Source organism: Apis dorsata, unplaced genomic scaffold (genome assembly GCF_000469605.1).
Source record: "Apis dorsata unplaced genomic scaffold, Apis dorsata 1.3 scaffold_4, whole genome shotgun sequence".
In the NCBI taxonomy this organism is placed as follows: Eukaryota; Metazoa; Arthropoda; class Insecta; order Hymenoptera; family Apidae; genus Apis; species Apis dorsata.
In genome coordinates, this window is record NW_006263307.1 from 883,581 (window position 1) to 896,934 (window position 13,354).

General features: G+C 20.7%; 4 protein-coding genes across 8 annotated transcripts; 2 read left to right on the forward strand and 2 right to left on the reverse strand.

Moving 5' to 3' along the window:
• Nucleotides 1–23: 23 nt before the first annotated feature.
• Nucleotides 24–6,624, reverse strand: LOC102675429. The gene is made up of 15 exons (XM_031515011.1): nucleotides 6,495–6,624; nucleotides 6,251–6,405; nucleotides 5,209–6,156; nucleotides 5,052–5,149; nucleotides 4,738–4,841; nucleotides 4,179–4,621; nucleotides 3,938–4,080; nucleotides 3,596–3,855; nucleotides 3,169–3,417; nucleotides 2,719–3,065; nucleotides 2,321–2,573; nucleotides 1,990–2,230; nucleotides 1,541–1,914; nucleotides 1,170–1,457; nucleotides 24–606 (listed from the first exon to the last, which is right to left on the reverse strand). The coding sequence occupies exons 3-15, from the start codon at nucleotides 5,863–5,865 to the stop codon at nucleotides 248–250; spliced, it is 3,816 nt and encodes a 1,271-aa protein (XP_031370871.1). The 5' UTR covers nucleotides 5,866–6,156; nucleotides 6,251–6,405; nucleotides 6,495–6,624; the 3' UTR covers nucleotides 24–247.
• LOC102672910 (RWD domain-containing protein 2A) lies at nucleotides 6,532–7,734 on the forward strand. Its single transcript, XM_006607351.2, has 3 exons — nucleotides 6,532–6,863; nucleotides 6,943–7,389; nucleotides 7,453–7,734. The coding sequence occupies exons 1-3, from the start codon at nucleotides 6,669–6,671 to the stop codon at nucleotides 7,678–7,680; spliced, it is 870 nt and encodes a 289-aa protein (XP_006607414.1). The 5' UTR covers nucleotides 6,532–6,668; the 3' UTR covers nucleotides 7,681–7,734.
• Nucleotides 7,735–8,228: 494 nt separating this feature from the next.
• LOC102673044 (anaphase-promoting complex subunit 10) lies at nucleotides 8,229–9,425 on the reverse strand. Its single transcript, XM_006607352.2, has 3 exons — nucleotides 9,143–9,425; nucleotides 8,816–9,068; nucleotides 8,229–8,726 (listed from the first exon to the last, which is right to left on the reverse strand). Exons 1-3 carry the CDS (start codon nucleotides 9,156–9,158, stop codon nucleotides 8,435–8,437), a joined length of 561 nt encoding a protein of 186 aa, XP_006607415.1. The 5' UTR covers nucleotides 9,159–9,425; the 3' UTR covers nucleotides 8,229–8,434.
• A 20-nt stretch (nucleotides 9,426–9,445) lies between these two features.
• LOC102673491 (myotubularin-related protein 6) lies at nucleotides 9,446–13,062 on the forward strand. 5 transcript variants are annotated; one of them, XM_006607356.2, is made up of 13 exons: nucleotides 9,446–9,608; nucleotides 9,919–10,032; nucleotides 10,155–10,317; nucleotides 10,373–10,530; nucleotides 10,645–10,770; nucleotides 10,831–10,965; nucleotides 11,131–11,263; nucleotides 11,339–11,565; nucleotides 11,658–11,908; nucleotides 11,986–12,126; nucleotides 12,201–12,327; nucleotides 12,394–12,657; nucleotides 12,729–13,062. In XM_006607356.2, the coding sequence occupies exons 1-13, from the start codon at nucleotides 9,585–9,587 to the stop codon at nucleotides 12,870–12,872; spliced, it is 2,007 nt and encodes a 668-aa protein (XP_006607419.1). In that variant the 5' UTR covers nucleotides 9,446–9,584; the 3' UTR covers nucleotides 12,873–13,062. The 5 variants fall into 5 exon arrangements, with proteins under 5 accessions (XP_006607419.1, XP_006607421.1, XP_006607420.1 ...); XM_006607358.2 differs by having other exon boundaries at nucleotides 12,394–12,538; nucleotides 12,729–12,965; XM_006607357.2 differs by lacking the exon at nucleotides 9,919–10,032 and having other exon boundaries at nucleotides 9,481–9,608.
• Nucleotides 13,063–13,354: the final 292 nt, after the last annotated feature.

Consider the following 13,354-nt stretch of genomic DNA (forward strand, 5'->3'; position numbering starts at 1 on the left):
AATGATAATTATACATTAATTACTAAATATTAAACTTCCAAATTATTATTAAAATATCAAGAATTAATGAAATAACTTATCATATAACTTCTTTATATCACATAACGATAATTATACATCATTTACTATAGATATATTAAATATCAAAATCATCATTGAAACATTTAATAATTAACAATAAGTTTTCATTAAAATTTTTCCACTGTGTTTACAAAGTTATAATGAATTAATTTAACAATCTTTAATTTCATACATATCGAGCTTTCATCAAAGTTGTTTCATTTTTTGAAATACACTTTACATAATAATTGAATCTATCAACAACAGTTTCTATTCTTCCTTTGAGGGGAATCTCAATGATATTACGAGGACTAGCTAATCCTTCAAGATCCCATATACCATTTGATAATAGTAACAAAAGTTGATCATTCGGAGATTTATTTATTGAAAATACGTCCGTAACAGGCAAAATATATTGTTGTATATTCCCCCATGGTTGATAAAGTAATACTAGAGTCTGTGAAGTCAATCGCAAGATAATCCATAATCCAAATCCATGCCACTTTTGTTCCACAAACGCATCCATTATATTGGGAAAATATAAATCTGAAATTTTAATTAAATATATTACATTGTTATAATTTTTCATTATTTTTATTATTTTTAGATTATTAATAGCAGTCTGTAAAGCATTTATATACTATGCACGTATTCAATTGTAATTTAAAATAATGTTATATTTATTTCGAGAGAATATTTTAAATTGTACATTTTTTGTATGTAAATGAATAAATTACACAATTTTCTTCTTTTTCTAAAAAACTAGTATTAATTTTATGCAGTATTATTTGTGATATTTTACAACATTATTTTATTTTAAAAAATAAAAGCCTAAAATTTAAAGAAATTCAAATAAAAAACAATATTTATTTATTACTTATTGATTATATAAATTATTCTTTATATTTTTAAGAGTATTGATATAAAAATTAAATCAATATATTTTTCAATAACAAATCAAAAATTATAAATATTCAAAAATAATTCGGAGATAAAATTGATATTTAAATAATGATTCAATAATTTGATAATGATTCGAATAAGAGTTAAAATTATTTTGACAAGATACACATTTCAAAGATAAATTGAAATTAAATAAGTATACAAACCTATTAAATGAACAAAATTATTTCCTACGTTAATAAATGAATATATGGATATGGAATTAAATTTTACAAGAACAATGAATTCTTTTTCGTCTATCATTATTGATTGTAGCAATATAAAATTGCCGATATTTGTTTGAAAAATAAATTCTTTTGCATATTTACTGATACAATATGAAGAAAACTTTTTAGAATTACATTGTACTGCATTATAGTGAATAATCATAGATTTATTAAAAACATTGATAGTGTCATTTATAATCTCCAATTTATTTATATAAATTGCTCGATCTGTAATGGCAACCAAATATTAAAATATTCATTTCAAAGATTTTTTTTTTAATAAAAAAAAAATAATGAAAATGAAAAAATACTTTGTAAAGCTATATTAATTATTTCTGCAGTTCTTATAAATCTTTTCATCCTTTTAATAATAGTTTGGGCATTTGAGTAATTTCTGTCAAAAATTTTCATTTCTGATTTTTCATAAGCACCTTTGATTGTAAGATTTCCAATAATATTTAAGTTATTATGTAACTCAATTCCTGTTCTTATTGTTTGAAGAGAATTATTTTTTTTTAATTGATGATGTACTAGTTTAGTCAAATTTACATCATTTATTAAGCCATTAATAATAAACTCAGATGCACTGATAAAACCTTGAATTGTTTTTTGGCTATAGATTATTTGATTTGTAGATTTTCTTAATACTTTTTCTATAGCATAGCCCATTATAGTTCTAGACATTCTATATAATCAATATTAATTTTTATTAAATTAATAATTAATGATAAGTTAATAATAAATTAAATTTATTCATTACTTTATATTGTTGAATGTAACGATACTAAATTTTTTTCGTCCTTCGATGATTATATCTTTTTTTGTTTGCATTAAAGCATTAGTTGTCCATTTATTAAAATTGTAACCATTTAAATTTTCAACTATCAAAGCTAAAACTTTTTTTTTTCCAGTTACAATATTTTCTTTGGAACTATGTCTCATAATATCACTTTTAAGATATAGATTATTAATTGTTTGCTTTATATGTAAGTTTCCTGTATCTTATAAATGTAAGATTTATTATAATTATTTAAAAATCAATAAAAGAAAGATATTTAATTTTTCTTTTATAATTATATAATTATTATTACCTGAAATTTTTAATTTATTGAATATCCATTTTGTCTTCACTTCTTGATCTTTATTTTTTAGCAAAGAATTTTCAAGTATATTATTGAAATCTGATAATGAAGATATTATAGTTGAAATATTTGAACTTACAATGTTAGAAATTTTGATATCATTAAAAGATGCAGGAAATTCTATTTCCTGTAACTTTGTTTTACTTAAAATAGATTTCAAAATATTGTTCCACATTTTGAAACTTAATATATTTGTTAAATTCTAAAAATTGATCATTATTTTATTAATTTAATTTTATTATATTAAATTTAATAATTTAATATAAAATTATTAATTATATTAAATTTAAATATTTTATATTACTATATTATTAAGATAAAATATACATATTAATTTTATTGCTTACATTTAAAGCAACATATTTTTTTATCATTATATCATGAAAGTGCATATTTTTTCCATGAAGTATTGTTATAGTATTTGTTATCATCCAAATTTCTGAAGATAATTTTTTTAATTTGATATCGTTTACATTTTTTATGATTGGTTCATAACAAAATTTTATAGATCCCATAATGGAAATATCAACTAGAGTTTTGTTTTCAATAATTTTAAAAACATATGGTAAATTTATTGCATTTACTTTAATGTTTCCAGAAATTCTTTTTTTATAAAGATTAAAATCCTTTTTTATATTTATCAAATTGAATGGAGGATAAGAAACATATATATCATTTGTACTGATACCATTACCTAAAATAAAATTATAATAATTAAATAACTAAAATAATAATAAATAATAAATATATAAAAATGAATATGAAATAATGAATAAAAAAGAAAGTTTATAACTTACGAAATGTTATATTTTGCATAGATACCATATCATTAAACTTTATAGTATTCAACAAGAAATTGCTGAAATTTATTCCATTAATATTATTTACAAGAACATTTTGTTGAAATATTATATTTTTTATTATTTTAGGCATTTCTATATAAAATTGAAGAGGTGGTCGAAGAATATTTGTTATCAAGTTTATTGTATTTATTGAAGTATTAAGAAAATTAGGCTCAATCCATATATTTACAAGTCTTTTCAAATCTATATAATTAAAAAATAAATTATTATAAAAATATAATATATAATATTATAATAATAATTTATTGAATGATAATATTAAATTATAATATTGAACACAAAATATAATATTATATTTTATGTTTAATATATTTAATATAATAGTATATAAAAAATTATTTTTATTTTTTTTATTATTTACCTGTTAAATTTAAATTATTCAGCTGTAATGCAAATATATTTTTTGCAATGATATTATGACAGTATTTCTTTTCATATAAAACAGGGTTGAAAGAAATTGTTGAATTATTAGTAGAATATAGACCTATATTTCCAAAAATGTGCGAACTGATTAATTTTTGTACAGTAATATTATTCCCTGTTAAAAATAAAGTTCTAATTTTTGGTGCAAAAATAAAAGTAGCACATAATTTTGAATCCTTTAAGAATAAATTCTTATTCCTTTAAATAAGAGAATATTATTTAAGTATATTTATTTTATGTTACTAAATTTTTAATTATCATAAATATTAAATAAACATACAATGAAAATTTTAAATTGTCATAAGAAAACTTTGTTATCTGTACATTATGAAAAATATGCTTCTTTCCTGATATAATACTAATATTTTGAAAATTCACAGTAATCCATTTTTTAGGACTATGTAATGTAATATTGCTCCATTTCTAAATTAGAATTCAAATTATTTTTAATTATTATTATAAAAATATATTATAAAAATTATTAATAAAAATTTATATTATTATTATTTTTTTTTTTTTACCATTTTTTCACTTGAAAGAATTAAAGATATTGGTACATTATCATATAAAGTTATTGCATTTGATAAAGTATTTTTGATTGATCCTGTTTTGGTAATTAAATCTATGGATTTCAAGTTCTCAATTTTAACATTTTCTAAACTGAAATTATTATACAAATTCATGGATTTAGTAATATCTATTACAGGTCCTAATCTTATTGATCCTTTCCCAGTTTGTTTCCCTTTTAAAGAAATGTTATTCTTTATTTTTAATTGAGGTGTTTTGATGAAATTAATAACTGTTGTGGATAAACTATTTAATGGTAATAAAATTCCACCAGTTATTAAGTTTAATTGTTTAACTTTTATCTCTTTTAATCTTATTTCTTGATTTGTAAAATAAGTAGCAATATTTAATGGCATAAAAATATTTATTGCCTTCATATTAATAAAAATATGCTTTCCTAAAATATATATATATATATATATATCATAAATTATTTTTAACATATATCTCTTATTTTATAATTATTATAAAATATTTATAGTATTTTTTTAATTATTAAAAAAAATGTATTACCAAAGATTTCTTGATCATTAATTATTTTCAGAGCATTTTTTTGTAAATAATTTAAAGATATTCCATTAATCAACTTGTGAATAATAATATCTTTTATTGCAAAACTTAAAAGTGGACATTTCCAATTTTTTATTTCTTTGATATTTAATTCTTTAAAATCCGATAGTTGATTTTTATTTTTTGATATTATTAACTTGAATAGGAAATTATGATTTTCTTTTACATACAATCGATTAAATTTACAATTTGTTTTACATTTTATTTGAATTTTTTTTGCATGCAATGAAGCAACAATTAATTTTTTAGACTGCCACTTATTATTGATAATAATCTTTTGTGCTTGAAATTTATTGATCAATCTATTGTATAGTTTTGATGCATTTTTCAATATTTGTAAGTTATAATCATTTATCTATAAATGAAAATTTACATTAGATTGGCATTATTTTATTTAAGTTTAAATGATCTTACATTGTGAACTTGAAGTTGATCAATATGACCCTTCAAAATTTTAAAATTTAACTTAAAATTTGGAATTTCTTCTGTTATTTTTTGAAGTTTATTCTTGACATTGATATTCCATATTTTTATTTCTTTTCGTAAATTTTTGTAAGATTTTTTTTTAATCCAAAGTAGTTGTTTTAATGTCCATTTATTATTTTTATTTTTAATTAATAATAATTCTTTTCCATATAATGTTACTAGATTATATTGAATAATTCCAAATAATTTTGTATTTATTTTTATAAATTTCCAACCATCATATTGATAAGCTATTATGGTGTTTTTATGTAAAGTTAAGATTATAATAGCTTTATTTGAAATAATTGGTACAATAATCTTGCTAAAAGAAATTTGTTGAAATGGTACAAAACGATTATGTAATTCCTTATAAATAATAATAGAAGATTTCATTGATAAAATTAAAAAATATTCCATGAAATGTTGTTTATTTAATTGAAAATAAGAGACATCCTGACTTGGTGGTAATCTTTGTATGATTAAAAATTTATTAGATTTTAAAAAATATTTAAAAATCAATGTAGTAGATCCAGTTACTGCTAAATACATGAATCCTTTATTTTGAAAAGGAATTATTTTTTTTGTACTAATATTAATAATCTGCATTAGATCAAAGTAATTATTAAACCAGGTATAAATTGAAATATTTGAATGAGAAACAATGGCTAAGCGTAATTGATTAATTCCATTCCATATCGATAAATGCGTCGTATTATTTAATTCAAAATCTTGAATTTGTTGCAGATAATATTTGTCTAAAATTTTAGTGAAACTTAAGATAAGTATTGGTCCATTTTGATTTTGAATTATAAAAAGGGCTCCATAAGTACAATTGTTTACAATTATTTGTGTTCCATTTTGTACAAAATAATTACTAATGTTATAAAAACTTCCATTCTAAAATTAATTTAAATAATTTAAATAAGAATATTCGATATTTTCATTTTGATTTTATAAAAATAATAAAATATATATATAATATAATAATTACATTTATTTGATATAAAGATAATTTGGAAGTATCCAAAATTACAACAAACCATATTGTTTCAAATTCATATTGAAAAGAAAAAAAATTTATATCTTGAACATCTTCAAAATTTAATTTATTGATGTTTTGAAATCCATTAAGTATATTAATATCATCTGTAAAGTTAATAATTTAAAATTAAATTCGATTTAATACAAATGATTATTATCGATTTAACAATTTAATAATCGATTTATTTGTTTACATATATGTGTTTGGTATCAGCTGATACCAATAACTTTAACCTTTTGAACCTATTTCATTTTTATTTTATTTTATTGTCGTAATAATACTAAATATTATGGTCAATTACTGTTCTTATTATTATTAATTTTTCTTTTAGATTATAAACTTCTATATATATGTTTCAACGTGCAATATGTCCACGTATGAAGAACTAAGTGAAAATTTAACAGCTCAAGTTTACGAATTAGAAGCATTACAATCTGTTTATCCAAAAGAATTAGTAATTGGCGATCATGGAGTATTGGCTCATATTAATGAGTTCATTAAAAATCCTATGAACGAAGTGCCTCAAAAATTGGAATATTCAATTGAAATTTCATTAAATGATGTAAGATTAAAAAAAAATATTGTAATCAATGTAATATATCAATATCTGTATTAGAAATGAAGAATTTGCTCATTCACAGGGATCAATAGAATTATTAATTAGTTTATCATCTAACTATCCTAAAGAAAAACCAGAGATTTATGCAAGAAGTTCTTTTCTCAATCGAAGTCAACAGTTGCTTTTGAATCAATCATTAAATGATATTCTTAAGCAGCAAAAGGAGAATGAACCTTGCATTTATATGTTAATATCATGGCTGCAGGATAATGGTGAAAATTATCTTACAGAATCTAATAAAAATAAAGATAAAAAACTTAATAATAAAAACAAGAACAAAGAACATGAGAAACCTACAAATTTTTCCAGATATTGGATTTATAGTCATCATATATATAGTAAATTTAAAAGAAAGAAAGTAATTGATTTAGCACAAGAAAATTGCCTTACAGGTTTTTGTTTGGCAGGAAAACCTGGAGTAATTTGTTTGGAAGGTGCTTTAGAAGATTGTGTTTATTGTTGGCAAAAGGTATCAATTTTTTTAGTTTAATAAATTTTTCATTTCATATTTTCATAATTTCAAAAATTTTAGATAAAATCAATGAATTGGCAGAAAATATTATTACAATTAGAAGAGAGAGAGGAAGATTGTAAAAACATTGATGAAATGCGTAAATTCAGCAATTTTCAAGAGATATCATTTAATAGTTCAGGACGTCATAATGATATGGGTCAATTATTAAAATATTTAATGGAACATACATTGCAATATGCATTTAAAGAATTGTTTGGTATTAGTGGTAAATCTACTCAAATATAAGATTAATAAATAAATATTATCATGTAAATAAATATTTATAGAAAAGAAAATACACATACTTATTATTTCTAAAACTAAAATTATTTTTAAATGTATATGTGCTTACCTCTTTCAGAATTTTCATATAATTCTCTTTTATGACGAAAAGAAATTTTTGATGCATTTTTAATGTATTCCATAATATTTTTATTAATTTTAGACAATGTATTATTATTAAAATCTTTTGATGCTAAAAATGAAATTTTTAAATAAAATATAGAAATAACATTTTAACTTTATATTATTATTAAGAAATTTATACCATAGTTTAACTTCAATTTTTCAAAGAAATCAGAAGTATATTTAAATGCAGTGTTTACAAAATAATTTTCTTTTGTATATATATCACATGTTGTAATATTAATTAATATTAAAATAAACAAAAATTTCAACATATTCAAATTCAAATTTCAAATTCATATTCAAATTCTTATTACTTAGAGTATTGATTCATAACTAGAAATTATGGATAAAAGGAAAGTCTTTAAGTATACATAAAGACAAACATGTATGTTTATATTTTTTTCATTCTTGATAATAGAATTAATTTGAATTTAAATATATGTATAGATATATAATATACAATTTTATATAGATTTTTACTCATCTAATTTTTAATGAATATTTTATTAATATTCAAGAAATAAAATAACAATATGAGATGATAATTAAAAATCAAATTTGTAATAGTAAGAAATTAATAATATTTATTTTTTTATCTAACTGTAGCATAACGCAAAAATTCATTTGTAAGAAATTGACCTGCAATATAGGAAGCAGGTGGTCCAAGAATATCTTGTGTTGGACTATAAACATTAATTTGCCTCATATGTGTATCTCGTCCATTTTGGTGGTTACTTATTACAGCTATTTGTATCATAAATGTTCTAATAGGTCTGTCATTTATATCTTTTATAGGAATGATAACCCAGCCACTTGGTTCATTTAGATCCATGACTTCTATTTCTTGAAGATCATTAAAGTTTGTGCCTGCTCTAATACTTATTCTAAAAATATAATATATATTTTACTGATAACAGTAATAATTAAATAAAAATTTATTATTTCCAGCTAATAAAAGATATAAATTTCCTACCTACTAGGAGTATAACTTTCATCTAGCTTATAATCTGTATATATACATATATCACAAATTGTTGTTTTTCTTTTGAACTGAATGTTTACCAAATGTGGAAGTTGTCCATCAGATTGCCAATAAGTTTCTGTGATATCATCGCGTAATTGATCTACACCAAAACCAGGTTTACAACTAGATAAACTCCAAATTGCATGATTTCCAACTTCACGTACACGACCTGCTAATTCTTTTTGTATAGGATCTATCTCTCCTATAAAAATAAAATTATTACAACAAATAGTTTTTTTAAAGATAATTATATTACATGAAAATCATTTATATTACCAGTTTTATTGCTCATTATTAATTTTAAAATTTAGATAATTAATTATAAAAAGTTTTAATAATCTAAAATTAAATTAAATAATTTTTTATTAAAGTAAATATTAAAATACATAAATATATTAATATTTATTTCGAAACTTATAAAATAATCTTTAAAAATATAATGTTTTTTCCTTTGCTGCCATCTATGATCAATACATAAAAAATTTTAAATATAAAAAAATGTTAATAATTAATATTAATATTAATATTATTTTTTTATATAAAACATATAACAACTTTCATAATCTTTGACTAAATTGTATTAATGTCAAAAGAAGTATTTTGTTTTATATTGTCTAATGAAAACGCATTGAGAAACACTGTAGTAATAGATCAGTGGTACCCAATTTATAATTCATCAAATGGTTAGGAATAAACAATTGAAAAAGAACGGAACGAAATGGATCAAATAAAGATTCCAAAGGTATCAAAATAAATATCTGTTTTATGTATAGCAAAGTTGTTTCATGAATAAATTTTAAATCATAATTTCGAACATCTATTAATATATTATTCACCAATATGTTTTATTAGCCGCTACATTGATATCAATGAAAAAAAAATTGTTTATATAATTATATAAAAATAATTAAAAAATTTTTTATATTTATTTCTAATAAATAAAATTCATAAAATATATATTTATTGATAGCTTTGAAAGATAATTAATATCATAACAATATATAATGCTATTATGACATCTGTCATTATAAGTGCAAATTTTATGATTTTAGGTAGAAAACGTCAGAATTTTAGATAAATATAGTAACAATCATTCTATTGGTACTCTTTACTTAACAGTAACACATCTTATATTTACAGAACGAAATGGGAAGAAAAAAATTTGGGTATGATAATAAATAAGTTATATTAAATTTTAACTATAATTATTTAATATAATTACATATTTATTTTTTTTTTCATTTTCATTTTCAATTAATGTAAATATTCTTAATATTTTTTATTTTAGATATTATATACTCATATTGCAAATATAGAAAAACAACCATTAACTACAACAGGTTGTCCATTGTGCATTAAATGCAAACATTTTTATATTGTAACATTTGTCATTCCAAAAGAACGAGATTGCCATGATATATATCTTACCTTATCAAAATTATCTTGTCCAGGTAATATATATTTTTATAGTTAAAAAATTTATTTAATATCATGTTTTTTTTTCAGTAAGTATAGAAGATCTTTATTGTTTTCATTATCAGCCAATTAAGGACACCTTACCACAGCACGCAGGATGGAATTTTTTTAATGTGCAAAGTGAATTTCAAAGACAAGGTGTTCCAAATGAAGAATGGTCTCTAACATATTTAAATACAAATTATGAGGTATTAATGTCTATAGTTAATTATATATATTTAATATATAATATAATGTTATATATTTAATATATATATAAGATTTATAAATATATTTTATATATTTATTCATTTAATTTTTAGCTCTGCGATACTTATCCAAAATATTTATATGTACCTAGCACATGTGCCAATAGCATCTTAATAGGTAGTGCAAAGTTTAGAAGTAGAGGAAGATTACCAGTTTTAACATATTTACATTCCAATAAGGTATATATTAAATGAAAACTCTTGAAAAAATTAACAGATTATAAATGATATATTTTATAGGCTGCTATTTGTCGATGTAGCCAACCTTTATCAGGATTCAGTGCACGATGTCCTGAGGATGAACAAATAATGTATAATATTTTGCGTACAAATAATAGTTCTAAATATATGTATGTTGTAGATACACGACCACGAGTGAGTTAAATCCATTAAAATATTTTTATAATTAAAATTTATTTTTATAATAAAAATTATTTTGATAAGCTATTATAAAATTTGTTTCAGTTATATAATTTCAATTTCAATTATTCAATTTTTTAAATTTCTAAGAAAAGTTAATTTTTTATTTTATCTATTTAGATCAATGCCTTTGCTAATAGAGCTACGGGAAAAGGATATGAAAATGAGAACTTTTATGATAATATAAAATTTCACTTTTTTGGTATTGAAAACATTCATGTAATGAGAACGAGCTTAAATAAATTAATAGATTGTAAGCATAAATGTTTCAAAATTTCTATGCAAATTATAATTTTTTATTATTTTGATATTTTTAATTATTATTTAGTACAAAGAATGACATCAATGACTACATTTTTAAATAATTTGGAAAGCAGTGGATGGTTAAAACATATACGATCTATTTTAGAAACTGCTTGGTTTATTGCTAGGGCAGTTTCAAACGGAGTTAGTGTAGTAGTACATTGCAGTGATGGCTGGGATCGCACTGCTCAAGTATGTTCATTAAGTGCTCTATTATTGGATCCATATTATAGAACAATTCAAGGTTTCCAAGTAAGATATGAATCATTGATTTAATTATAAATTTATAGTATATATAATTTAATTTCTTAAATATAGAAATATATATTTTATTTTATTTCTAGGCTTTAATAGAAAAAGATTGGTTGGCTTTTGGACATAAATTTAGTGATCGTTGTGGTCACATTAACTGTGATAATAAAGAATTAGCACCAATTTTTACACAATTTATTGATGCAACTTATCAATTATTGTTGCAATATCCTCATAAATTTCAATTCAATGAATTTTTCTTAATAACTCTCCATGATCATGTACATAGTTGTCAACATGGTACTTTTATAGCAAACTCAGAAAAAGAAAGACAAATTTTAAGGTATCATTTTTAATAATTTAAATAATTTATAATAATTTATTCATTATATCATTTAATTTCTATTTAATTATTTTTAGACTATCTGAAAGAACATACTCTCTATGGGGATATATAGCAAATAATATGCATGAATATATAAATCCTTTATATAAATGTAATCGATTCAATGAAGATACTAGTTCTGTTCTTCAACCTAAATTAGCACCACAATGCATCACGTAATATATAATTTTTTTATGTTTACATATTTAGATACTATAAATTAAAATTCCATAAAAAAGTAATTTTTCAGTTTATGGCGAGGATTATACTTCAGATTTGAGAATGGTATTCATCCAAGAGAGACATACGAAGATTATCTTTTAATAATGCATGATCATACTAGTTGTTTAGAAGATCATGTTAAACTTCTTTTGAAGGTATAAAGTTAATTATTTTTATTTTTTTTATTAAATTTCTAATATTACTATCACAATATTAAATAGAGAGTCAATTCCTTAAATTCATTGAATTTAAATAACATCCAAAAAAGGGGGATACAAACGAAATTAAAATTCGATAATAAATATATGAAAGATCCATTATCTGAAACTATCATAGAGAATACAAATCATGAAGAAAGATCAATGTGTAAGTTAAAAATTAATCAATTACAAAATGAACTAAAAACAGTTGCTTTAGACTGGAAGTTATTTAGAAATATGGAAGAATGTACATGCTCTACAACATTTGATGCATTTAACAAAAAGGTGAACTTAAATATATACTTAAGGATTTTATTTAGAATTAATAATTTATATTTTCTTCTTTCTTTCTTTAGCATCACTGTTGGTCATGTGGAGAAGTATTATGTACAAGATGTATGGGTGCACATAGTATTCTTGCTGGACACCATTCGCAACGCGCAGTACCTACTTGTAAGTCATGTACGCAGAATTCTAATATTCCTTCCACTAGTCCTTAAATTGATTCCTTTAAACATTTATTTAAATTTATAATCTGTACCTAAAATGTATATTATATATGACAATTAAATGATGTAATATGAAAATAGGAATAAGCAAATAGTAACATTAATTATAAAATCACTCTGATGGAAATTGTGCATTGTGCATATCAGAAAATTGTATATCACATATTTTCATTTTATATAATTATTTAGTATTAATTATATAATTATTTAGATAATATTAGTATAATAATTTAATATGAAATAAAATATATTCATTTTAAACAAAAAAAATATACATATAATATTATAATTTTAAATTATTAAATTATAATTTTATTTTAATGATTCAACACAGATTGTATCATAATAGCTATTCTTCTAAAAATGTATTACTTTTTTAAGTAGTGTTTTTAAAATTAGAGATAAAAGTAAAAAACTTTTTAAAATTAAAATTAAAAGTAAAAAATTAAAATTTAACTTAATATTTTATATTT

Coding starts and splice junctions, on each gene's coding strand:
- LOC102675429 (XM_031515011.1), bottom strand. CDS start 5,865: ATGCAGATTATTAATATTAGTACAAAAAAAATAATTCCTTTTCAAAAT. Junction 5,150..5,208: donor ATCAACTTCAAGTTCACAAT/GTAAGATCATTT, acceptor TTTCATTTATAG/ATAAATGATTATAACTTACA. Junction 4,622..4,737: donor TAATGATCAAGAAATCTTTG/GTAATACATTTT, acceptor TATATATTTTAG/GAAAGCATATTTTTATTAAT.
- LOC102672910 (XM_006607351.2), top strand. CDS start 6,669: ATGTCCACGTATGAAGAACTAAGTGAAAATTTAACAGCTCAAGTTTAC. Junction 6,864..6,942: donor TTGAAATTTCATTAAATGAT/GTAAGATTAAAA, acceptor GCTCATTCACAG/GGATCAATAGAATTATTAAT. Junction 7,390..7,452: donor GTGTTTATTGTTGGCAAAAG/GTATCAATTTTT, acceptor CAAAAATTTTAG/ATAAAATCAATGAATTGGCA.
- LOC102673044 (XM_006607352.2), bottom strand. Junction 8,727..8,815: donor GAAAGTTATACTCCTAGTAG/GTAGGAAATTTA, acceptor TTATATTTTTAG/AATAAGTATTAGAGCAGGCA.
- LOC102673491 (XM_006607356.2), top strand. CDS start 9,585: ATGGATCAAATAAAGATTCCAAAG. Junction 10,771..10,830: donor CATATTTACATTCCAATAAG/GTATATATTAAA, acceptor TATATTTTATAG/GCTGCTATTTGTCGATGTAG. Junction 10,966..11,130: donor TTGTAGATACACGACCACGA/GTGAGTTAAATC, acceptor TTATCTATTTAG/ATCAATGCCTTTGCTAATAG.